Source organism: Aulonocara stuartgranti, assembly GCF_965226115.1.
Source record: "Aulonocara stuartgranti genome assembly, chromosome: 3".
In the NCBI taxonomy this organism is placed as follows: domain Eukaryota; kingdom Metazoa; phylum Chordata; class Actinopteri; order Cichliformes; family Cichlidae; genus Aulonocara; species Aulonocara stuartgranti.
The window spans coordinates 70,179,814-70,206,714 of NC_138941.1; the positions used below are offsets into that span (position 1 = coordinate 70,179,814).

General features: G+C 41.7%; 3 protein-coding genes across 3 annotated transcripts in view; 1 reads left to right on the forward strand and 2 right to left on the reverse strand.

Annotated features, from left to right (window-relative positions):
* The window catches only part of LOC309695816 (butyrophilin subfamily 1 member A1-like), a 129,277-nt gene extending 115,892 nt beyond the window's left edge, over nt 1-13,385 (reverse strand). The window contains exon 1 of the mRNA XM_082516724.1: nt 13,136-13,385. Within this exon, the coding sequence (XP_082372850.1) occupies nt 13,136-13,202 (67 nt within the window). The 5' untranslated portion in view covers nt 13,203-13,385. The remainder of the gene's footprint in view (nt 1-13,135) is intronic.
* Nucleotides 1-26,901, forward strand: part of LOC309693309 (hemicentin-2-like) — a 1,543,010-nt gene that overhangs the window by 785,335 nt on the left and 730,774 nt on the right. The window lies entirely within an intron of this gene.
* Nucleotides 1-26,901, reverse strand: part of LOC309694005 (nuclear factor 7, brain-like) — a 79,704-nt gene that overhangs the window by 38,072 nt on the left and 14,731 nt on the right. The window lies entirely within an intron of this gene.

The window sequence follows — 26,901 nt, forward strand, 5'->3', positions numbered from 1 at the left end:
AGGTTGATAACGGTTTCTGAAAATGTTTTTTCTTCATCCCCCTTATGAAGGATGTCACAGACTCTCTGAGGGCTGTGTTTTCTACAGTGAGTGTTTCTGCTGGCTGAACTCCACTGACTTATGCAGAGCTGCAAAATCTTTGTGGAAGATTTCTACCATGCATCTAAATTATACAGTTTACTTGAAGACTCCAAAATGGTCTGGAGAATTTAAAACTGATGTTTCATAGCAAAGTCCAAACTGGTTCTTCATAAAGAACAAAGATTTGCTTTCTGTTGGTCCAACACAACTAAAAGTGAACAAAGTTCACTGTAGTTTTATGGGGGCTACAGCTAAATGCTGCCTCCTCCATAGTCCAATATACATGTTTATACAGTGACATAATTTTGAAGTCCTTTGGCTGATGGTGGTCTTTAGTGAACAGATAAAAAGTGAGACCTAAGGGGTATATAGAGCTCCCTCACTCGTTGTTTCGCAGATTTTTTAATGTCATTTTGCATGCTGGTTTTTTTTGTTTGTTTGTTTTTTACAGTGCATTGTGTGTTCTGCGTCCGGATTGGCTCTACAGACCAGGGGTCCCCAATCCCGGTTCACGAAGGCCAGTGTCCCTGCAGGCTTTAGATGTGTCCTTGATCCATCACAGCTGATTTAAATGGATAAATTACCTTCTCAACGGCTGTATCCTAATTCAGGTTCTGCAGCCTTAAAGTACGCAGCCTTAACGGTGCTCAAGGGCCGTGTACTCAAAGACCGCTAAGGCCGGAAGAGCGCAGCTTGTAGGCTTGTGAAATGGGACGGTCTAGCCTCCGTCGCCCTGCCCAGGTTGCCTAGCAACCATTATACTAACAGCTGGAAACGTTTCATACAGCTTTGTTTGACAGAAATGAAGGAGAACATATTTTGTTCATTTGTTTCTACGTAAGCTCTGTGTGATTTAACTCTGTAAAATCTAATTAGTTCCCAGAACTCAAACAAATTGGATCAAGTTTACTTAAGATGACCAAGTTAGGGCACATTACTCATTTTGAGTACACTGTGCAGCCTTGTTAGTTCCCAGAACTCAAAAAAAAAAAAATGCAAACTCGTTGCCTCAAAAAAACCAAGTAAAGCTTACTTAAGATGACTGTTAGGAAAACGTATACATTGTAAGTCTGCAGTATTAAGAATAACTTGATATTTCTGACTGTACAATACTAATTGTTTACCTACTGACAAACATTTCAAGTTCAATTAAATGTGATTAAAAATAATTAACAACACTTTTTGTAATGATGTTAAAATCAGCCCAACTTTTATTTTCAAACACAACAAAGTCTAACAGCCAACATACTGGACACTGTTCTGCTGAACAACAAACAATTATATTTTTTGGAACATGAACTTAATTGCTTTCTTAAAACATTTTTTTTCTGCATTTGGTATAAAACAGACTCCAATTTAGACAATCTCAGGCTCCCTCCCCACCGGAGAGGTGCCATTCAATGTCCCAATTGTCAGTCTGGATAGCCGTGACCACCACCCCAGAAAAAGTAATAAGTCTTTTAGCTGCGCTCCTCCGCCATTGCCGCCCTTACAAGTACGCACAGGCTCCGACAACCGGCTGACAAATGGGATCCTCCTTTTCCCCAGACCCCTTTCTGGGTCACGAAATAACCTTTTAAGATATTTTCAGGCGAGAATGTAGCTGTGTAATGCTCAAATGTCTACTTAATATAATAATAAAGTAAAGTGTGTGTGTTAGTCCCCATGGGGAAATAGTTCCTCTGCATTTAACCCATTCACCCAGTGAAGCAGTGGGCAGCCACCAATGCAGCGCCCGGGGAGCAGTGTGTAGGGACGGTACCTTGCTCAGGGGTACCTCAGGGTAGCCGTTCAGTGGAGTCGAACCCCCGACCTTCCGATCATGGGGCCACCACTCCACCTACTGAACTATCCATGCCCAGTAATATAATAGTTAATGCAGAGTTATTAATACTTATTAAGGTTATTAAGGTCAGCATTATGTTGCTCGGCCTCACTTTTCATTCGGGCTTAATGGGCGTCTTGTCACAGCTCTGTCAGCTGAAGCTGTCTGGGAAATTTCCCAAGTGTAGTGAAACGGGCCTTGGGTTTAGCGCTCTCCGTCTCTGCTGCATGAGATCCTTTCTGCAGCACTGTTGACATTTTCAGGTTGTTGTTGTGGGTTCAGCTGCTGCAGCGTTTGGTCAGGGTCACGTCGAAGATGGTAGAGGGGAGAGCAGGAGTCCAGGTCAGCCTCGGCTCCTTGATTACAGGGCCGGCAAAGCAGCCTGTAATCAAGCATAAAGAGAAAAAACAAAACAAAAACAGACGAACAGGAAAATGATGTTGTGTTGGCTGTGTTATTCAGAGAGGGGAGACTCACCGGGCCAGGCCCTGTGTCAGCCTTCTCTCCCCCTTTTTTGTTTTTTCCCACAATATAAACACTCATAGCCCACCAAGTTGACAGGACAACACAGGTACATGTTGAAATTCTGAAGATCATGATTAAACTCACAAAAGAGAATTTTCCTTCCTGCAGTAACTCACTTGTGTTGTTCAATCAGCAGAAAACATCTCACAATTTGACTCTTAACCACTAAATTTGTTGATTCCTCACTGGTTGGTCATACCAGTCTCTTTAATTTCTTTTTGAAGTTAAATTGTTGTCCTGCAACCCAGAGAGTTGATTTGTTAGTAATGGATAAACTTCATCATTTAAAAACAGGTGTATGTTAAATTTCCCTGCTTTAACCTTGCTGAATAATCTTCACGTGTTCATGAGTGTAAGCTGCTTTTCATTGCGTGTGTGTGCGTTTGTAGGTGAGTTAATTTCATGTGTGTTCAGTGAAGCTGCAGATCAGCAAAGCCTCTCTCTGCCTTAGCTTTTTGCTTGTTTTCCAACAAGGCGTTTCCTTAAAAGGAGCCTTTCTCTCACATTTCTCTGCTTGTGTGTGTTTTTGTTTCACCTTTTGTTGCGATGCCCCGGACGCCTTCCCAACCTCCACAAGTCCGTTGGCCCCAAATTCCAACCCCAATTTTATGTGTTAAAACTTTTCTTAATTTCTCCTCTAATTCTGGCTGCTGTCTTTTCCACAGCTGCTGATTCTTGCTGAGTGTGGTTCCCATTACTATAATTTTGCTCTGGCCGCTGTGCTTGTGGGGGGCGGTTGGTCCAGGTCCATAGCCCCCTGTATTAACACACTAAGAGATTTATTTAATATCATTTTCATCACTGTGAAATAGACCAGCAGGCAACATGCCCACCTTTACAGCGCAAACTGCACACCAGTCTCACAACACATTCCTCTCTCTGCTTCTCCATAATTCTCCACTCTCGCTTTATTTCTCCTTTCTCTACTCCAGACTCAAAACCCAGCATATTTCACTTCACTACTCACCTCTTACTGCTTTTTTCACACCACAGAGTATTACACCCAATCACGCCTGTCAATCTCTATGTGGCTCCAAATTGCCCTCTTTTCCTCTTTCTTATTTAATTTTCACACACTCGTCAGGGGACAGGCACAAAGCAATCAACAATTTCAACCACTGAAACGAGGAATCCAACCTTTTTACTAATATAGAACTTTGATCCCAAAATGTGTCTTGTTCTAGTCCAGAATAAATGTGAACCTGTGATTACACAGCGGTTCCAGTGTAATTCTGTTATCGTTTGAGGGCCCGCAGCTCTCAGGTGATAAGCCTGGACCTCCAGACGCCGCTGGTCCGTACCCTGCATCCAACGTACGGTGGTGGAGCCAACCCCAGGGCAAAATTAATTTCCACAGGTCCACTAGGCGTCAACCTTGGATCCTAAAATGTGTCTCCATGTTCATATTTCATCCAATGAAACACACAAAAAGCGCATCTCACCCACAGAAACACACACAGAGCCCTTTGAGCTCAACTTAGAAATAATTCAAAGCGTAACCGCACCACAAGCCAGCCTCTATTTCACCTCTATTTCATATGCTGACCTTTTGGCTGCAACTTAGAAATTTTCTACTATCTTATTGCCACAGAAGCCAGTCTTAAACAAAGTTAAATGTGGAAGGTAACGTGGGCTGCACCTCTAGAATCAACGTAGAATGTTTTTAGTATCTTGCTAGAGGCAGTTCCTATGACGCACTGGAATTCAGCCTCAACTTATGTTAGTATCTTGTGCCGAAAACCAGACACCGACCAATTTAATGTGAAAATACATGTAACAGATTAATTTAGAATACTCAGTATGCACATTTGGTATTTATAATACACTGGGCATTCATACACATGTGCTGTATTATATCAAATATATAAACTATATAGGGGCGATCGTGGCTCAAGAGTTGGGAGTTTGCCTTGTAAGCGGAAGGTTGAAGGTTGCCGGTTCGAGCCCCGGACAGTCTCGGTCGTTGTGTCCTTGGGCAAGACACTTCACCCGTTGCCTACTGGTGGTGGTCAGAGGGCCCGGTGGCGCCAGTGTCCGGCAGCCTCGCCTCTGTCAGTGCGCCCCAGGGTGGCTGTGGCTACAATGTAGCTTCCCATCACCAGTGTGTGAATGTGTGTGTGAATGACTGGATATGTAAAGCGCTTTGGGATCCTTAGGGACTAGTAAAAGCGCTATATAAATACAGGCCATTTAAACTAAATATCTTTGAAACGTATAGAAAGCACTTTATCAAACTGTTGTCTGCTACAGAGTTACAAGTATTATACTAGTAGTAATATAGCATCCACCATCGCCTGCTTACATATTTCTGAAAACATCTTAGTGGTGTGGCAGCTGTCGATTGAGCCAGCCCTGCAAACCCTGTGGATGGCCGATGCAGTGAACAGTGGGAGGAGGCATCCTAAAGCTCTTTGCAGACCACCCTGTGTGATTCTCCACTCGCCAACCAGAAAAGAAAAACCGCAGGTCTCAGTTGAAGCACTCCATCCATGTCTGATCTTGCTCAGGCAGATTCAGCAACACTGCCAGAGACTTCCTGTAATCTATAACAGTTGTTAAAGAAACGGTCCAGGAACAGGTCACTCAGGTTAATCCTGTGTGAACAACTGTAAATATAGTTTTTTTTTATTACCTTTAAATATCATTGGTGTGATAGAAATATTCCTGTTTAATTGTTATTTTCTTTATTCTCATTGCTGCTATTATATGCAATGTGTTTGAGGCTTGTTGCTAGCTAGTTAGCGATGCTACAAACCTGTTACTCTAATAGTCTGTGTTATTGAAGGATTCAGCACCTCTTAGGGGTTTTTTTTGCACACGCCACAGAAGCCCAGAGTTATTGTTAATATCAAAAATATAACGCTGTCCTTTGAGATTTTAACATAAGACTGTGAGTGTAATGGATCTAAAACTGTTTAAATCTCTACAGCCTGGTAACATGGAGACTTTAAAAACAGCAGCAGAAGGTTTCAGTAGTGTAGTCTAATTTGTTCTTTTCATTTAATAATAGAGTCCATATTATATCAACAGCTACATTCACCCTGGAGAGAAACTAGTGAGGGAGACCATCAGGACCAAGCTGGGTTTCTGGGTCCAGAGGTTTGGAGAAACTTCTTCCCTTTCTTTCATCACAGCTGTCCTGTGCCAGAAGTTCTGTTGACCCACTGAAAGAGGCTTCATTTAAGAAACACCAGGAAGACTGAAACTCTTCGCATTGATCAAGCAGGACTCATGATCTTCACCAGCAGCTCCCTCACAGGGACATCTTCAGCACTCCTCTGTAGGCCCGCCCCAGGAGATGGATAAACCCAGCATTTCATGAACACTGTGATGGAGACCTTTGCTTTGTGTAATGTTATAAATACTCGGATACTCCCCAGAGGCTCCAGACTTTTACATAAACATAATATATTCAGTCCTGTAGAAAGTTATACATTTAAAAATATATGATCCTCTCTGGTTACTCTGGTATGAATAACTCTGCATCACTTTATGGTAAATAACACACTATCTGCAAAAAACTGTGAAAGAATTCCAGATGACAAGTTTGTAGTTTGCAGTTAAACATACAAGTGATGACCTTTGACCTTCATCAGGTTTTATTTAATTGTGTCAGAGAAACTCAGATGTGCTCTTCATGCAGCTGAGTACATCAAGTGTTTAAAACGGAAGCTGTGCAGGTCTGAGATCAGCAGCTTTGTGAAACACCAAACTGAGGTCCTGTTAATGCTGATATATAGTGAGACAGTTACATGCGTGATTAATCCTTTTGACTTTGTGTTTAACTTTATCACTAAAACAGCTGCAGCTTTCACTGACAGCACATGTGGTACTTTAACCTTTGTACTGTTTTCATCAGTTCATTTTGCAGTTAACATGTGAACATGTTGGATGATCTGTCTGCTGTCACTGGGTGGTGCTGAGGTCTGAATCTGAGGGCAGCTCCTGTAATCACAAAGAGAACAGAACCATCACAAACTGAAATATAAATTTTATCTCTCAAGTCTGAAATGAAGCTGATCCTTCTTTGTCCCACACACTCAGGATCTGAAGTTCTTCTCCTACATTTTTTCAGTTCTAGAGTTTAATCCATAGTTCCTGATTAATGAGGAGTTACTGAAGTACAAGCTTAAAAAATGGTGTTACTGTCTTTACAGATGTGGCAAGAGCAGTGTTGGGTAAGTTACTTTAAATTAGTAACTTAGTTACATTACTAGTTACTTCCATCAAAAGTTACTCAGTTACTTGAAGTTACTCGTTACTTTCAAAGTAACTAGTTACTAGGGAACGTAACTTTGGTTTTACTCAGAATTCTCTTGTTAATGTGTTGCTTCCATAACTTTGCCAGTCTTCTAGCTTGCTTACTTGCCACAAGTGCACTGTGCCACCTACCAATAGAAAGGAAAAAATAATGTGCACATTTCCACGAGAGAAATCCCACACCTGGACTGTCATTGACCACCGCCATGATTCTAGCCTACATTACAGCGTGATGTGCGCTTTTTACATCCAACACAAAAACTGCAGTCATGGTGCTTTCGATTGTACTCAGAACTCGGAAATTCTGCCTTCTGAATAGGAAGATGTAGGTAACACCAGACTGCAGATGAGCTGCATACAGGGCTGGACTGGGACAAAAAAATTAGCCCGGGCGTTTTGACTAGAGACCGGCCCACCATTATAGGAAAAACCATAAAGCCTTTGAATGAAAACAAACACTGTTGTGACAGTGATGTACACTGTCTTGATGGTATATATGTATCAATCTATCAATCATTTGTTGTAAGAATCAGATAATTATTTTTTAAAAGCTAGACATTTTAAATGAGAATAAGAAAGTATTTCTTAGCACCCACCCAGCTGTATAGAAACTCCTTCATGCTAGCTAGCATGCAGTATGAAAAAGTCAGCATAACGAAAATAAGCTCCAACTAAACTGGGTTCATATCTGACCCAGATGGACTGCAGGTTATAACTTCTTACCTGAAGTTCAGTTCACCTGACACTCGGACAGGCGGCCGCTTCGGGTCTCTTAGGGTTGCCAACCGTCCCTTAAAAAACGGAATCGTCCCGTATTTAGAAACAAAAGTACACGTCCCGTATTGAGCTAATAAGGGACGCACTTTGTCCCGTAATACAGTGAGAATCAAAAGTAGTCTATAACTTTTAATGGAATTAACGCTTTGTTTGAAAACATAATTCCCAGCCCCTCTCCTGCTTTGTGACCAATGAGCTGACAGCACACTTATGACAATTCGAGTATGACAAGTCAGATTACCGCTCATCTCATTGGTCGAGGAAAGGTCGCTTACGGAGAAAATACCGGAAGACAACAGATGACCACAACAAGAAGCATGGCCAACAGGGAAACAAACGCCGACACTGCGGTGCAAGTCTCGGACGACAGTACACCTAAAGCTGGGCAGACACTGCGATTTTCAAACTGCACGATTGACTCGCAGGGGTTAGAAGTTGGTAGGTCACGATGCAGGGTCTCACCCGATGCTCTGATGCGACCTGAGTGCTCACACTGTGCCTCCATAAAATGAAGGTTATAACAGAAATTCTATCGCTTGCTCTCTCTCTCTGTCTTTCACTCACACAGACACACCACCACCATCAACTTTGCTAAATTGCTAATGAAAAACATTGATCGGGCAGCTGTGATTGAGCAGCAGTGTAAATCCAACTATTTTCACGGTTGTTGTGGTCGTGATAATTTTGTGAGGCCACATCGAAAAGGCTCGGATGAGCTTTCCAAAGTTCTACAAGTTGTGCCTCCATCGCTTGTGTCCAGATCACACGCCGCACAGCCGAGCTGCTCCATCTTTTTCACCGACATTTACGTGTTTGCGCGTGAGCAGTGTGAGCGGCTCACGAGCGATTGATGATCGGGAGCTGCTCGAGGTGTTAATCGCTTCTCGTTACCCCACGTATACTACACGATGCACGATGAAGGCCAAAATTGGGCCGATCACCAAATCGGTCGCATGACTCAGAAATCGGCTCAAAATGGGCCAAAACTCGCACAGTGTAAGCCCAGCATTAGAGCAGCAATGTTTGTTCCCCTCAGAGAAAGAAAAATAGGCTGCAAAAGTACAGGGAGGAATGGGAAAAGGAAAACACCTGGCTGGAAAAGGTCACCATAACACCTATAAAGCGCACTGCACTGTGTGCCGGCGCACTTTTTCCATAGGCATGCTTCTAATGGTGGGCACAAGAAGAACATGAGGGGCGTGAAAGCTCGGGGAACCCTTAACCAATTTTTTGTCCACCAGGCCATGGCAGAAGCAGATATGGTATGTAAACACTGGTTTGTTTTTTTTAAACCCTCTGGTTAAGGTCAATATGGGCATGTGCAGTGAATATCAGCGCTATGTGGCCAGAAGTGTGATAATATAATTTATTTTGTGTAATAAACAACTGCAAGGATAGATGATTACAACAAATAAATCACTAATACATAAAAGTAATACATAGATGAATAATGATGACGAGTTAAGATGCGTAATCATGGGAACAAGTGGGTTTACAAACAGGAGCAGCTGATTAGCTTTAGAAAAGCTGAAATAATACCTCAACTGAAGCCAATTGTACTAAATGCACTATATGTGCACTGTTACAAGAATATTTTTGTTCTATTGCTTTCTATTAATTTATATAATTTTAAGTTAAGCAGGACAGAGTTCTTTTAAAGAAAGATTTACTTATATTCTCAAAAGTTAAGCATGACAGGCTTCTGTTTAAGAAAGAGACCTGTTTTACTGTGTTAATGTTGTCATTTTGAGCTAAAAATAAATGATCATTTGTTTCCCATATGGTCATATCACAAAGAATATGCATCTGCTTAAATCAAATTCAAGTCAAATGGTTAAAAAATAATTTCACACCCAAAAAAAAGAGCTACCACACTGGGAAGGGTGAAGACAACTGGGTTGCCCGGCCCTGGCCACGAGGTGTCCCTTATTTATTTTTCAGGGAGTTGGCAACCCTAGGGTCTCTCCTCTTGCCTCCACTTTCCCTCATCCACCTGCTGGCCTCCACCACTTGCTAATGTTATTGAATCTGTGGAAGCTCCAAGATAGCCACCACACGAAGTAACGAATAACGACCCTATCTAAATCCCAGTAACGAGTAACGCGTTCCTGGTTTTGGCATAATAACTAGTTACCGTGCTCGTTACCACAATAATAACGTAGTTACTGTAACGCGTTACTTAATAACGCGTTAGTCCCAACACTGGGCAAGAGACTGAAAACATGCTGTTGTTTGCACATATTTAATATTCAGCTCTGCACAGGAGCTGAAGCAGAGTCCAGCCTGTTGCCTTTACAGTATAATACTTGTATTAAAAGTACAGTAACGATAATTAGTGACTGAGCAGCCGTTTCGCTTGATTTCTTTAGTCAGGGTTCATTCACCTAAACGACCTTTACAAAACAAGTTTTCTCCCGATAACCGAGTGCTCATCTTAGATAGCTAGCTACCTAGCTAAGGACGGTAATTAATTTATTTTAGCTTGACCGCAAGTCCATCTGCCAACATGGAGGAGGCGGGGTTTATGACCCATACTTCAGCCAGAAAAGAGAGGGTGATAGAGATGTTTTGGCTTCATTTTTGGGCAGCTGTGGCATCGTCCATGTTTTCTACAGTCACTGATTTATAACTAAAACTATTTTAGACACAGAAGTAAAGCCCAAGAGTCGCCATCAATTTACCTACAACATTTATTTAAGCAAGACAGCATCAGACTGTCAATGTGATTCCAACAGCATCTTAAGCTTGTGTATAATTTTTAAAGAAAAAAAGCCCTACACATCACAAAAACACAGGAAGAAAAAAACTCAGGAGGTTAGGTGTGAGTCTTAGAAAGAAAAGTTTAAAAGAAGCCATAAAAATACAGAACTGTCAGAATTCTGTAGAGAAAAAGAGACGGATTCATAAATGTCTTTGTTTCTGCTCTAACCTTACCCAAACAATGCTGCTCTACAACTCTAGACTACCAGCCACAAAGACAACAGCTGGAGAAACATCTGTCTACCTCTGACATCCACCAGCTCATCCATACAACAAACAAACATCAACAACCAGGAAGCAGCTTCACCTCTGATCACACACACACTCAACTCTACTCACTCACCTGGAGGATCAACATGAAGGTAAATGCTGATGGTCTCCCACGATTGTTCTACTTCCACAAAGAGCTCAGTTTGACTTGGACAACATTTCTACATCCAAACTGAGTCAAAGCTCGTTCATTTGTAACTGATCGATGATCCTGAACACAAGCAGGCAGATTATTGATCGTCTATAATCCACAGACCTTCATCTACACTCAGATCATCACACAGCGTTTGTGTTGTCACTTCATTCAGTGTGTGTAGCAGCTGATCTCAGGTCTGTGTTGTTCATCTCTCACAGAACAAGTTCTTACAAACAGCTGAACCTGAAGCTCCAACACAAAAACACTCACTGACTCTGAGATCAGAAATTCATGTGTGTTTGTAACACAGTTTGACTTTGTGTCAGTAAATCTCATGAACAGTCTGAAGATGAATAAACTGTAGTTCAGAGTCACTGACAGACAGCACAGACACACACTGTTGGTCTGAGTCTGAACATGATGATCAGCAGAGAAATAACATCAGACTCTGAACATCCAGCTTTCTACAGCGTCTGCTGGATGTTCACCATCATTTATTTATCTTTCTTTGTGTTTGTCATCTGACTCACATTCATGCTGTGGAGGCTGAAGATGCTGCTTAATGTGGATCAGCAGGATTCAGTTTACAGCTTCTGTAGATCAGGAAACCAACAACAGAAACAAGAAGAAGTACTGCAGGAACTGTCAGACCAACGATCAGTCCAACAGATCCATCCTCCTTCCCTCCATCTTTGTTATCTTCATCTTGTCCTCTTGTCTGACCTGCAGGTGAGAAACAGGTGTGAGGTGTCAGCTGTCAGGTAGGTAATGGTAAATGGCCTGTATTTATATAGCACTTTACTAGTCCCTAAGGACCCCAAAGCGCTTTACATATCCAGTCATCCACCCATTCACGCACACATTCACACATGATGAGTGAAGAACAGAACAGAATCCATTTCCTCTTCAAACTGCTGTCAGACATTATCTACTGCACTCTGATCACATCACTCAGACCAGCTGCTTTCTACAGTCTCATCAACAACATCTTTAGAAACCAACATCAACAACCAGGAAGCAGCTTCACCTCTGATCACACACACACTCAACTCTACTCACTCACCTGGAGGATCAACAACTGTCAGGTTGGTGCTGTTGATTAGAGTCATAGGTCCTCCCACTCGCTGGACAACACAACACTCGTATGTTCCAGCATCATTAATGGTCACATCCTTCAGAATCAAAGACACGTCTCCATCCTTCATCTGTCTGTCCTGCAGATCCACCCGGTTCTTAAAAGATGGATGCTGGTTGTCTGGAACAAAGTAACCATCCCGGTACAAAAGCACATATTCATCTCCCAGGTCAGCTCTGCTCCACTTTACAACTATGATGTTGTTGTTTGCAGCTCGACATGTCAGAGTGACGTCCTGTCCAGACTCAGCTGGGATGTTTTTCTGGTCTGAAAGAGGAAACAGCACAGAGCAGAGAGGTTAAAGGTCAAAGTACAACTGTTCACTTCTACAGCAGCCAATCAGAAACACACAATAAAAGATTTTCTTCTGTTATTAGATGATGATCTTTGATTGTGTTTCTTCTTGTGTCCCTTCAGGCGTCACCACAGCGAGTCTTCTCCTCCTCCTCACCTGATCCCGAGCATCTTCATCAGGGCTGATTTGTGACAGAAGGACAGCAGCAAGAGTGAAAGGGAAGGTTTGAAGATGGCAGTGAGCTGCTGTCATGTTTGCTTTGGAGACTCTGACACAAAGACAGGAGGCCGAGCTGAACATGTTCAGATTTTCATTGTTTCATTTATATCATTAGAAATGAAGCCAAAGTTAGAGAGGAGATGAACTTTGAAAATGAAACAAACACAAATAAAAATATATCTGTTAGTTTGATAAAATGTTGTTGATGGACGAGTTCATTGAGACTCTGGATGTCTGTCAGACTGAGTCACTGCTTTTTATTGTAACAGCTGTACTGATGCTCCTGAATCTGGCCTCTGACACAAACCTCCAAACAGTAAGAATGAAAAAAGAATAAAACTATTAAAACTCTTCAAGCAATAAATAATCAAACCTGAAAAAGAAGAAAATCATCTGGAAACTAAACTGAACTAAACACAAAAAGTCCAGATGGAATAAAAACTCAAACTAATGAGAAAAAACTAGAATAACTCTGTTCCACAAACAACAACATGTGCTGATAATAAGTGAACATAATGTGTGAGAGAAAGCAGCCTCTCATTATAAGACACTGTGAGTCTCTGCATGCTGCCTTTATGGAGCTACAGCTGTTTGTATACACTGAACAAGAAGCTTTGTAGCTGCATCCTGACTCCTGACACTACAACACATCACACTGACACACACATTACACTTCTTTGTGTCTGTGCTGCAAACTGCACCAACACACAGACTCCACCCTGCTTTGTGTCGATCGCAACACTGAATGAGTAATAAACTACTTCTTAGAGAAATCTAATCAGCATGTAAACCAGACTGAGACTCTTTATCTCAGAAATAAACTCAGTTTAGTTTCTATCAGTTAAATCTCACCTGCAGAGACGAACAGGACAAACATCAGCGTGGAGCAGAGTGACGCAGTTACAGCAGACATGTCCATGTTCTCTGTTTCTGCTCATCTGACTCTTAGTTTGTTCTAAATGTCTGAGTCTGTTGGTGTTTTCACTGAATAACTGAACCTGAGTTTAAACCTGAACACATCAGATTAAATTTAAGGTTTAAATAAAGTTAAAGCTGCGGTTCAAACTCTTCCGTGTCTCGTGAGGACGTCGCGTTAGAGTGACGTTTGGTAGGTTGGACTGAGGATGTGCAGAAATAAGTGCGTCACAACAAACGAAGTAGAAAAGTTTTAGTGTTCAGTTGTTGAACGATCTCCACAGAACAAAATCAGAACCTCTCATGTGTCGTCATGTAGGAACAGTTTGTGTTTCAGTCGCTGAAGCAGAAGAACGTTTTGTTTCTGACGGCAGTTTGATTCTTGTTTCATCGTCACAAACAGAAAAACTGAAATAATATGAAAATAAGTCTCAGGGAAATATTTTTACTAAACAGCCAAAACTTCCTGTTTTATCTCAGAGTTAAATCTCACCTGCAGAGACGAACAGGACAAACATCAGCGTGGAGCAGAGTGACGCAGTTACAGCAGACATGTCCGTGTTCTCTGTTTCTGCTGATCTGACTCTTAGTTTGTTCTGAGTCTGTTGGTATTTTCACTGAACAACTAAACCTGAGTTTAAACCTGAACACATCAGATTAAATTTAAGGTTTAAATAAAGATCAAAATTTGTTCTTCAACGATTTGCTCGATCTCAAAATGTCCTACAGGTCCTACAAATGTCCTACACGTGACCTACAGGTCACGTGGAATATTGTTCCACGTGACCTGTTGTTCAGCTGCGTGTTCAAACTCAACTCTTCAATCTCAGATTCAACACCTGATACAGAAGAAGAAGAAGTCGTGTTGGTTCGACGTTTGATATGTTGGACCAATAAAATGTGAATTTTCTAGAAATTTCATGTTTCAGGGTTTACAGGGTTAACATACAGTAGAAATTGAATGACAGTAGAAATTGAATGACAGTAGAAATTGAATGACATTTTAAAATTTGTCTCAATTGTTTTTGAAACAGTTTTTCTGTTCAAACATTTTTGTGGGTGGAAGCTAACTGAACTGTAACCATGACAACTGAAACTTTTTACCTAAAAAGTTTGACTGAAGATGATTTTAGAAAAAGACAGCAAACACTTACTGTTGTTCTTAAGAGATGTGTTAAATCCTCAAACACTCTTCTGATCATCAGGATGAACAAACATCCATATGAAGATAAAAAGTGTGAGATTGGTTTAATCCATCGGCTTCCTCTGTAGGTCAAAAGGAACCTACTGCTTTTACAAAGCAATTTGTAAGAAGTCAATCTGTTGTTGAACTGACCTCTGTGCCAGACAGCTCAACAACTGACTTATGTTTCACTTTGACGTGCCATTTAACAGGTAAAGCAGGTTTTACAGTAACAGGAAATGAACTTTTCCGAGGAAACAGGGAAATGTAGAGACAACCCTCCACTCTGAGAATTGAGATAAACTTGATCTTAATGAATAAAGTCAAAGGTCATGAGCTCCTGTGCAGCTGTTCTGCAGAACTTTGTCCACCTTTGCTTTATTGATTGATTTGCCAGTGTGTCTCAGTGAGTTGAGTTAATGGTAACTTTATTGTATCAATATGGGAAATTGATTTGATCTGTCCATACACAGAGAAACAAAAACAAAACAGACAGTAAAAAAAAAGGTCTTTAAGTTGTGTTGCAGCCACAGAGAGCAAATCTTTGTTCTTTATGTAGAACCAGTGAGTTTGTTTGGACAAAGAAGCAGCACAAACACACACAGAGAAAACATACATGACTGTAATCAGAGTACAGGAGAGTAACTGACTAAATTTCCTCTTTGTGATTTAGGTGATTTGCTTCTTTATATTGTGCCAGATAAAGTCTGACAGCTTTTAACAATAACAAAAATCACCCAACTGTTTTTCTTTTTTTCAAGAATAATTTTGTGTGCATGTTTCTTTTCTTTCTTGTCTGCCATGTGATCTCACTGTTGTATGTGCACGCGTGGCCACTTTGTTGAAACATGAAGGGCTCTAATGATGCAGTACATTCATCGTTAGTGGAAGTGAGCAGCATGCAGTGTATTGTGGACACAGTCACTGGTGGGGATGTTCAGTGGTGAGTCTGTGTTTTTGTGTTCTGTTCCTTTTGTGAAACACATGATCAAAGAGTTTATGAGAGGCTGTGTTTGTCCACAGTCACAACCTCAGCACATGTGATTGGATCAGTAATGGCAGCTTTGAGTCTCACATGGTTGGTGTTTCATGGGTGGCTGGAGTCACAGTTTCACTCCAATGTTAAAAACCTTTAAATACTCTTCATAGTATAAATAACATATATAAATATTAAGATGTTCTCCCAAACTCAAGGAACGTTCTTTTCTCTGATTGTGCATGAAAACAGGAAGTTATGTCAAAGTGAAACTAAAAACCTGTCTGTTTTTAAATCAGTTTGTTTATGTAACATCAGCTGATCGAAACTTCAGATGAAGCTTATCAAAGAAACAAAACAGAAACAATAAGAGAAGAGGAATCTGTGATGTCAGAGGTGGTGTACTCAGAAACAGTGGACCTTTGTGTTCATGGGAGGAAGTGTGACTGAGTAAATTTCCTCCAGTTGAAATGAGTTAAGTTCAGCCTTAATGTTTTATTCTGTTTTACACTTTGGTGACTTTACACACTTTATGTTCTACAAACTAAACATGTGAAGAGCTCATGATCCTGTTAGCGTCTCTGGGTCTGTTCCCACTGTTCTGTTTCTTGGACTTGGATCTAGGTTGTGTTTTGACAAGTGAGTTCTCTTATAAAGTGAGACACACAGAGACCGAGTTCCAAAGCATACACAGATTTCTATGCGAGGCAAATTTCTCTCCATGTGTGAACCTGCAGGTAAAACAGAGGCAAAGCTGTTCCTGTGAAATGAAACTGAAAGCCTCGAATTGGATTTGTTCACCTTAATTACAAACATCTCCATTTGGAAACTGGATTTTGTGTTTTCTTTGTTTGATATTTAAATCTGTTTGATCTTGTGGTATTGTAAAGAATTATTTGTTCATATAAATATATTTGTTTGCGTATGCATAGAGGTTATTAATTACAAGTACAGACATCTGAAGTTCATGTTATTCATCTGAAGAACACACAGAATGAGTGTGATAATAGTGTGTTGCTATACTGGTAATGCCAGGTGAGGCAGCATCGGTGCTGCGTTACGTGAATGTCCTGTACAAAGGTGGAAGAAGAGAGTGTCCTGTAGGAGGCAGTGAATGGACACTGGTGTTGTGAACATGTGACTAAAAAGAAGGTTCAGTAAAACAAGTAGCAACAATATTCCTGTGTGAGGCTCAGTGATTTCATTTTGGTTTTTGAAGACGCAACAGATCTGAAACATTTAAGTTTCAGCACCTAACTTTTTTTCTTAGGTGTATCAACACAAAAATTAGGTGCAACCACATTTTTCAACCACATTTTTTTTCAACACTGCAGCTGTAGATGTTCACTTTTTAAAAAATACATGCATAATGCAAAATGCTGCAGCAAAAGTCCTGACAGGGACTAGAAAGAGAGAGCATATTTCTCCTGTTTTGGCTTCCCTTCATTGGCTTCCTGTTAAGTCCAGAATTGAATTCAAAATCCTGCTCCTCACATACAAGGTCTTAAATAATCAGGCCCCATCTTATCTTAATGACCTTGTAGTACCATATCACCCTATTAGAGCACTTCGCTCTCGCTCTGCAGGCCTACTTGTTGTTCCTAGAGTATTTAAAAGTAGAATGGGAGGGAGAGCCTTCAGTTTTCAGGCCCCTCTTCTGTGGAACCAGCTTCCAGTTTGGATTCGGGAGACAGACACTATCTCTACTTTTAAGATTAGGCTTAAAACTTTCCTTTTTGCTAAAGCATATAGTTAGGGGTGGACCAGGTGACCCTGAATCCTCCCTTAGTTATGCTGCAATAGACGTAGGCTGCTGGGGGATTCCCATGATGCATTGAGTTTTTCCTTTCCTTTATGTTTATGTAAGTTCCAGCTGGAAGGTGATCATTGGTTGGAGAGTGAATGGGGACGACTACAAGACTGGTTGTTCCTACCTATGCCGCATTTCCAATCAGGCTGTGTTTACTTGTGTGATGAAGTTTATGCATCTAGAAGAGCTAAATTAGTTTTCTGTAGAAATTATTAATATTGTTAGTTATTAGTTAGTTGGTTATTAGATGCTGCTCCAGCCAGAGAATCCCCCGCCCTCTCCTCCCTGTGCTGCAAGCAGCAGGTGCACCTCGCAAACGGAGGGCGCCCTTACTCCCAGCAAATGGCCGATAGAAAACCGATTGGTGCCTATGCCATTCACAATATGCGCTGGCTAATGTCGGGGCAGCATGAGTACGAGCAATTTTTTATTTTTATTTTTTTTGCCAATGCCCGTGATGCCGCCCCCCACCACAATGCCACCCCGGGCAACCGCCCGTGTCGCCTGTATCAAAAACCGCTACTGTGTGTAACGTTGGTACCCAGTCTGGATTTGTGTGATTCATTTCATAGGCAGGCTTCCCTACAGTTGTGCGAAAGAATTAGTGAATCGTTACATAGCACGTATGTCTGCACCGTCACTTAATTCTATGTTTGTTCGCAATTTCTACAACCTCCGAGAGCCCCAACGATAATATTATTAAGCTATAAAGAGTGATATGAACATATATAGAACTTACCGGAGTGAAAATGTCTGGAGCACCAACAGATATCTGGAGATGGAAGAGAACTGGATATCAGCTCGTCTCACGGCTGCTATCCAGGCTAGACGCCTTCGTTTTGTAAGGTCCGCCATGTAGTATTTTTACTCAGTTGTATAAAGCATTTGTATTCTATTTTTATCCTATTGTATATTTTATTCTATTTATTCTACTGTATATAGTATTTTATTTTATTCTATTCTGTACAGTTGGGTACAGTATTTTATTCTTGTCGTATTCTAATTTTTGCTATATAACTTTTACACTGTCCACTTCCTGCTGTGACAAAACAAATTTCCCACGTGTGGGACTAATAAAGGTTATCTTATCTTATCATGTTGCTTCCAGGTTGGGAAAGAATAAAAAGACAAAACCTTTTTAGGCTTATTCCCGTGCCGGTCGTGTGATCGAACATTGCAGCCAGCATTGAAGAACCATAGCTGTGTGCTCCTTTTTCGCTTGCGCTTTGTTTGGTCCTGGAAAATGGCGCATCAGGCCAAAATCCTTTCCACGCCCACCCCTGTGACATCACGCTGGTTTAGACCGCCATTTTGGGGGTCTAAACAAAGCGCAAGTGAAAAGGGAGCGAAGGCACAACAGGGTTTATCTTTTCATTCTTTCCCAACCTGGAAGCAACATGAGGCAGCTCGTGTATCGGATGTTACCAAACGAAGGCGTCTAGCCTGGAGAGCAGCTGTGAGAGGAGCTGACGTGCAGCTCTCTTCCATCTCCAAATATCTGTTGGTGCTCCAGACATTTTCATTCCGGTAAGTTCTAAATATGTTCCTATCACTCTTTATAGCCTATTAGTTTTATTTTCTATGCGCTCTGAGCTCATAGCAAATTAGAACAAACATCCTACTGAGTGATTTTGCAGAACTACCTTCTATTTATAGAGTTGCTAATTATTTGGCATTATTGCAGCAAACCAGCCGATGAAATGGATGAAACATCGTGACTGAGTTCCAGCGCTACTCAAGGGACCTGCTTCCAACATACCACCATGCCAATCAGATTACTTCTTCCATGTGAGGGTGGAGAGGTGACCCTTCAGGATAAGATGGTGAAGGTTTGCTGCGTTTGGTGAACAGTGTGATAATAAAACCAGAGAAGAATGAAACCTGCTCCTGTTAAATGTTCTTAAGTCTTGTGCTGTATAAATAGCGGTATTTTTTTTCAAAAGATACAGTAAATAAAGTAATGTTAGTAGTGGGTGATATCATGTAAACACTCATGATTTGGTGTAAACATTTTGTCATTTGTAAACTATAAATGACATGGATTCTACACTGTTACTGATGTGATGTTATATAAAGTGGTTTTAATAAAAAAAAAAGAGGCAAAAATTAGTTTGTTTCTTTATTCAGTTTTTGAACAGTGGGACTCAGTCAGTAGATATTCAGTAAATGCAAATTATTTACACGGCAGTGCACTACAGGCATAAATCTAGACCCCTAGATAAAACATTATGGGTCATTCCCACAACCCACAGCTTTACTGTGTTCCAGCAAAGTATCCAATAGCAGTGACAACTGCTCCAAAGTGTCATGGTCCGCGGCCCGGCATCCGAGGTGCTGATGGGATGCCCACGCCCACGGGCGTGGCTGTTAACTCCACACCTGCACCCCATCCCAGGCGATCATCAGGTGGACTATTTGATCCAGCCCAGCCTGCTGCTCCACGCCAGTCCGTAGTCGTCTCACAGCGGTAACGTACACCTGCGGGAAAGCGATTGTGAAAACTCATCTGTCTGAACTAGTGCTAATTCTGTCCTGTGCACTCAGATAACAACTCGGCGTGTTTTTTGAGCCACCTGCCTGTCCACCTGCCCGTCTGGAATTTGGATCGCCTTCAGTACTCGCCACCTCGACTTTCCTGGAGCTCCCCCGCGGACCCTCACCCTCCCTCCGGCTCCCACGGCCTCGCTGTCATCGTAAGACTCATACTCTTCCCCCACGTATGCTGCTATTCCCGCGCCCCAATAATTCTTTTCCTTTTTCTGTTGCAGCCTCCCACAGTCCCGTTTTTGGCGTTCCTGCGCGACTCATCTCCCGGTCCCTTGGTTTCTCTAGTTTCACGCGTGTTTTCCTTCTACCCTCCCGGGACACCTTCAGTTAAAATAAAGTTTATTTTCTCGTACTCCTGTGTGTGTTGGCTCTGCTTCTGGGTCCAGCTTGTGCGCTGAACTTCGGTTCATGACACAAAGTAGCAGGTGGGATTTTTCTTTTTTGAGGACGGCTCCTTTTACTTGTCACTACAGATGGTCTGTTTATGTTTTGATCAAGAGCCTTTTTTTAGGCAGCTGAAGAGGAGAAGTCTATCTTATGGCCAACCTCTGGCTGTATCTTGGTCACATTACCCAGCAAAACCCAGTATGCAGGTTCATCTATGTTAAGTCTAATTGTTGAATGTTGCCATTGTGTTTCTTAAATTTGTACAGTCTTAGTTTAAGCAGTAGGATCAAAGCCATTCCTTTGATCCTGACCACCTCTCCAACCACTCTGTGCTGGGGGAGGTTTTATTGTAGATACATCCTATCTGAAAGATCTGTTTCTTTTGATGTAAGCTTCCTGGGTTTTCGACCCTTTGGTCAGCAGGAGGTCTGACACACACACACACACACACACACACACACACACACACACACACACACACACACATTCTTACAGAAGTTCACACATATACATAAAATGCTTTGTCTTAGAACCAAGGGGGCGTGGCTTTGTTCTGACGTGTTTTGTGTGAACTGTCTCTCAATAAAAGGTAGCAGGAGGAGGTCAGATCTGGGGGTCATTTTCGTGGTGGACACAGACGAGGCCTCCCTTGCGCAAATAATCGATCGATCGACTGTCTTGTTTTCTTCATGATGAATAAGTCTCTAGAATTAGCGGGGCTTGTGGAAACACAGACCCAACAATCTGTAACAGTCCTTGTGCCACGGATCAACACTGTTGCTTCTACATTAAACAGAAGAGCAGCGACATGGCTGCAGGTCTCTGCGACTCCGGCCATACAGCTGCAGTGGGCGGCTTCAACCTTCCCTGTGATGCTCACAGTGACCCATGGCTGCAATACTGGTTCATTCAGCCTTTGAGAGTGCAGGACCTGAAACACACACAGACAAAGTTCATTTAAAGACAAGAACTAATGAGCCAAGGCCGACGTAAATGTGTTTAATCTACTTTATCATAAATGTAACAAAGTGTTTAGAAAGTTAGCACATACATGTGATTTTTCATTTCTTTATGTGTCCATCTATAGAACGCTGCATGTTATAGTGTAAATCTGCCTGTTCTCTGTCAGAAACCTGCCTGCAGAAAATGAACCTAAAGTATGTAATGCAAGGATGTCATCACTTTAGAGATGGAGAAAGCATAAAGTGACAATTATGAATCACTTAATATGATAAGGAGATTCTGCAGGTCATTGATCAATGTATAAAACTAAAATAAAATGTATTTTTAGTGACACAGGATACAAACATGGAAGCAAGATGTATAATTAGGATTATTTATAATAAATATGAATAAATTAGTGCAATTTCTTTAACCATAAGGAATAACTAAATCCTTCAGGACAATGTCTCATCAATGCACTGAACTCACTATGTTATCCACCTAACAGCCTCCACATGTTCTCACTGTAATTTCCCCTCATGAATGAATTTATGCTGCACTAATCTGAATGTTTGCAGGGAAATCAAACGCGTTTCACTCGCAGTACTCGAGCTGATTTACCTTTGTTTGAATGACGACTTGTACGCGCTGACTCCACAGACAAGGTACGAAAATATATCAGGCTACGTCAGTAGCGGTTGGTCTTCAGGGTTTCTACTCCACGGCCGTGTTTCATACGGGTCCACATTTCCAATGCACGCTATTTTCTGCAAGTACCGCTGCTTTGCCTCTGGACGCAATCGGTCTCTATACAGTCCATTCTCTTTTGAGCTGCTTTTAAGCATCTTGTAATCGGCGTTCCAACACTGTGTGTTTGTGTGTGCCCTATAGGGCTTTAGAGTTGATGTCACGCCGCAGTGCATTGTGGGATCGCGGTGCCATGTTAGAAAGCCACAAATCAAAACAAACACACTGTGTTGGAAGGAGGTCTGCCAGAACCATGCTTAAAATCAGCACAAAAGACAAAGAGACTGCTTGCGCCTGGATGCCAAGAGACATTAGGCTGTTTGTTCTAATTTTCTATGACCTCAGCGCATTGAAAATAAAACTAAAAGCCTATAAAGAGCAATACGAATTTCTTTAGAACTTATCGGAATGAAGATGTGGAGAACACACCAACAAAAAATGATGACAGAGAACTCGATATCAGCTCGTCTCACCGCTGCTCTCCAAGCCTGACATCTTCGTTTGGTAACATCAGATACATGAGATCCCTCACGTTGCTTCCAGGAGGGGAAACAGTAAAAATAGAGCCCATTTTCCAGCTTATTTCTTTCCCTATCGTGCTATCACCTAACACTGCAATCGACAACACAGCAAGCCATAGCTGATGTTTCCATCTGCTTTCGCTCCTGTAGCCCTTTGTTTGGCCTACTAACATGGCGGCTCGACCAAAAATCGTGACCACGCCTCCTCCCATGACATCACGCTCTAAAGCCCTATCGAGCTGGTGGGTAAGAGACGTCTCTGAAAACATCAGCGCACTTTTGCAAATATGTGATGTCTTGATAAACCAGATATTTGAAATTTACACGACTACTTTCTCACCTGAAAATATGTTAAAAGTTTATTTTGTGACCAAGAAAGATTAATAAAAGTAATTTAAAACCTTAGTAGTGGCCGCCAGTGTTGGAAACTGAAATTGGCTGGGCCACGCTATGAATTCTGGGATATGGTGGACCACAAAGGACACACCCAACCCATCCTTCAAATTGTGAAGGACGCATATGAATTGGGACAGCCTTCGTCGCCTGACTGTAACTTAATCGGCCTTCAAATGCAGCCTCCGGTGGATGCAGCCGACGTTTTGGGACACAGCTGCTGAGAGTGCCAGCAACACATAGCGAGCAGGTCCGCAGAGATCTGAGCAAGAGCAAATGCAAAAACTGAGCCATATGGGCTGTTATTGTGTGTATATATGGATAATAGCAGACACTGAAATACATTTTTTGCACGCAGCAATGAATTTTCTTTTCTCAAAATAAATCTCTCCTCAAAATGCAACACATATTTATTAATTATTTTTTTTACGTGCGCTCAAATGTTTCATGTGCCCTCAGAATAGTGGTACAAAAATAACACTGTACTGCACAGCAAAAAGAGGACGGTCACGTGACTGCAGTTAACCTCTCTGCCACCAGGTGTCATTGCTGGGCTTTACAGACCTGAGTACATACAGGAGGGTCTAAGTTTGAGCTTTTTATTCATTTTTACAGCATTTTTGATCCCTCATTAGTTCATAAAGTACAGATACAAAGAATAAAACATTTTGAAACAACTACAAAATAAAAGATTATGACACATAAAATAACAAAAACAAATAATAATAATTAAAATTATCATAAGAAAGGAAATAGACTTTAGAAACACTGAAATTTCTAAAGACTCCACTGAATCAGGGTCAGATGTGTGTGGAGGTCTAAAAAGGTTGGTGGATGAGAATTATCATGTGCAATGCTCCAGTTTGACCACACGGGGGCAGTGCTGTTTTACACTCAGACTGCAGGACATAATAACAGTGTTGGAGTGTGAAAGTAAATCAGCTTTTCTCTCAGTGTTTCCAGAGTGATTTCTGATGACATCAAATTGTTTGTGTGTCTGTTGTCACAGCAGCAGCCATCAGTGACAGCAGCACACAAAAGCAACACAACAGCAGGTTGTATGTTTGTCACACTTAAATGTTTCAGATCAAACACAAAATGAAGATTGTAAATGAAGGCGTTTGTTATTAAGGGAACAAATCCAAAGCTACATCTTCCTGATCTGAAACATGTAAGTGTGACAATAATACAAGGAACAGGAAATCAGTTTGAATAGCTGTAATCAAACTGTCAACCTTTTTTAATAAACAGTCCGAAAGTCCGAAAACACCAATGAGGTGAAGGAAAGGTCACTAGGAGAACTGATAAGGAGTTAGGAAATAACAGAGCCGTGTGCTGAGAATGACCTTACACTCTCTCTCATTAACAACGTGATGCTGGATGTCCACAGGGTTAAAACTACAATGACCAGAAGATGGACTACAAAACGTGCATCTTACTTTTCCACAGTGTGTCTGACCCTGCTGTTTGAAAAATACGTGTTCACAACAAAGGTTGAAATTTTAAAGAAGATTTAGGGTCAGATTTACTAACATGTGCAGCAGCATCACATCTGTATCTGTAAGAGTTTCACTGTCAGGACAAAAAACTTAAACGAGTCACACAGATGTGAATTACAAAGACTCTTTCACTGTAACTGCAGGAAGTTGAACTATCCTTCCTCATGCCCATTTGCCTGTGGCAGTTGCTGCTGGGAGGTTATTACTGGGAGGGAGATGTTATCAGAGTTATCAGAGCTGTCAAAACAGCACCAAAACTTTGTCTCTGTCAGTAAACTGGAATGAGCTTCTTCTCTGCTGGATCTGAAACAAAGGCAGCTGTTACTGTGTTAGATTCTGTCTGCATGTTGAAACATCTTATTAAAAGTAAAGATGTGCACATACAGACACGTATCACAGTGATGGCTGAGGATCCTCAGAGTCCTCTGAGGGATTTCCTCATCTTTCATGTTGTCTGTCTGTTTGAATTCAAGCACTATTGTCTATAACTGAGCCTCAAACAGCCTCAAACAACCAGAGCCTGAAAATGAGACATAAAAAGCCTTTTTGGTGAAATTATGCTCACATTTAAAATTGATGTCATTTGCTTCATTTTGAGCTTGATTCTTTTTTCTTTTCTGTAATTAGTTTCCAAACCTGTAAATGGTTGAGTGCAGGGGTGTCAAACATAAGGCCCGGGGCCCAGAATCGGCCCAGCAAAGAGTCCAAATCGGCCAAATGGAAGTTTTTGGAGAATGTGAAGGAGGAACGTCTCCTCCGCCATGACCACTCATACAAAACCAAATGAATGAAGCAACAGAGAAACAATTAAATGACAGAAAATTCCTGTTTTTCACTGTTTATAGAAATAAAAAAAAGACATTTTCTGTTCATTAACAAAAACTTTTTTACAGATTTTTAGATGAGCTACATTCCTCTGAACCTTCAGTTTGGTTATTTATTTATTTCCATCCTTGTTCTTAATGTTTTGACCATCACAGGTCCAAGTCACCAAGCGTCGGTTCAGATTTGCCGGTCACATCCTTCGGCTACCGGACCCGAGACCTGCCCGTGTCGCGGTTCTATGGAACCTGAAGAATGGAAAGAGACGGCGAGGAAGACCTAAAATAACATGGAGGAGGACTTTCCTTGAAGATTTACGTTCAGTCGAACTGTCATGGGATGAAGCAACAACTGCCGCGATAGACCGAGTTCGATGGCGTTCTCTTGTCGCCCGATGCGCCGATCAGCACGGGAGGATCTAAGTCTAAGTAAGTCATCACAGCACTATGAACTGTGGGTAATCCCTCAGGTCCACGGAGATGAGGACTTATAGAAAATGTGAATAAGGACTCAAAGTGTGTGCAGAGAGCCGTCGTGCACTTGATAACATGACAACTGCCTGTCGTCCTCTGAGCCTTCAGAGGCCGACACAAAGCTGTGACTGTTTATCTGCACGTCTCAAACACGCCTCCATTTGTCTGCAGGCTGAGTGATCTGACTCAGCTCAGCCTCCATTTTCTACAGGGAGACGCTCAGAGGGGCTTTCAGTTTCATTTCACAGGAACAGACTTGCTTTTGTTTTACATGCAGGTGCTGCACAGAGCACATCCTGTTCAACCTGTTTGTGTGGCTGACTCCATCTTAGACTAATGGGTGGATCAGCTGGTTCAACAGCTCAGCAGTTTGCATGATTTTCCTCTATATAAAAACCAAACAGTCCTGTACACAGTGTGCTTAGTACTCCGAGTGTGTTATCTGTCAGTAATCGTGTTGAAAGGCTCTAAAGCCTGAGTTTATAAACAAACCCGAACTCTGGATTTATCTCCACCATGTAACCTGCTGACATCCACCTAGCTGCTGTTGACCCATGATATGGAGATATGGTACTCTGAGATAAGATGGGCCTGATCATTAAAGACCTTGTACGTGAGGAGCAGGAATTAAATTGTGGATTTTACAGGGAGCCAATGAGGAGAAGCCAGTATAGGAGAAAGCTGCTCTGTCCTTCTAGTCCCTGTCAGGACTCGGCTGCAGCATTTTGCATCAGCTGAAGGTTTTTATGGGAGTTTTTAGGACATCCTGATAATAACCAGTTACAATAATCTGTGCAATGTTCACACTTGTTTCTGCTGCTGATATAACTTCTGCTTCCTGTCTGTGTGTTTCTTCAAGACAGGAAGCTGATTCTCACGCAGGTCACAGATCCACACTCTAAACCCACTGTGGACTGTCCCACAGACACAGAGCACATCCTGTTCAACCTGTTTGTGTGACTGAGTCCAGCTCAGACTCCAGCTGGTTTGACAGGTCAGTAGTTTGCATCATTTTCATCTATGAAAACACCAAGTTCCACAGTGTGTTTAGTAAAGCACAGCAGAGGTTGCAGAGACAGATGCTGGTTGCGGTTTATCTGTGTACAGAGCTGTAAATTAAATCTGTGTTATCAGTCACACAGAATAACAATAACTAGATTATTTGTGACGGGCTGACAGGTTAAGTGTGATCATCAGAGGATTCATGGACTGTTACTGTGAACACAGCTGAACCATGAGGACACCTTCACTCATGGCTGACTGTGAGCTCCTGATGGTGGGCTTTGAATGAGGGGAAAGAAAGTCACAACAAACAGTCTTATTATCCAAGGGAGGATTTGTTATTCCCATCAGCTTTTGCCTGGAGCTTCCAGCTGGCGCCAGGGGGGCTGCATGAGATGAAG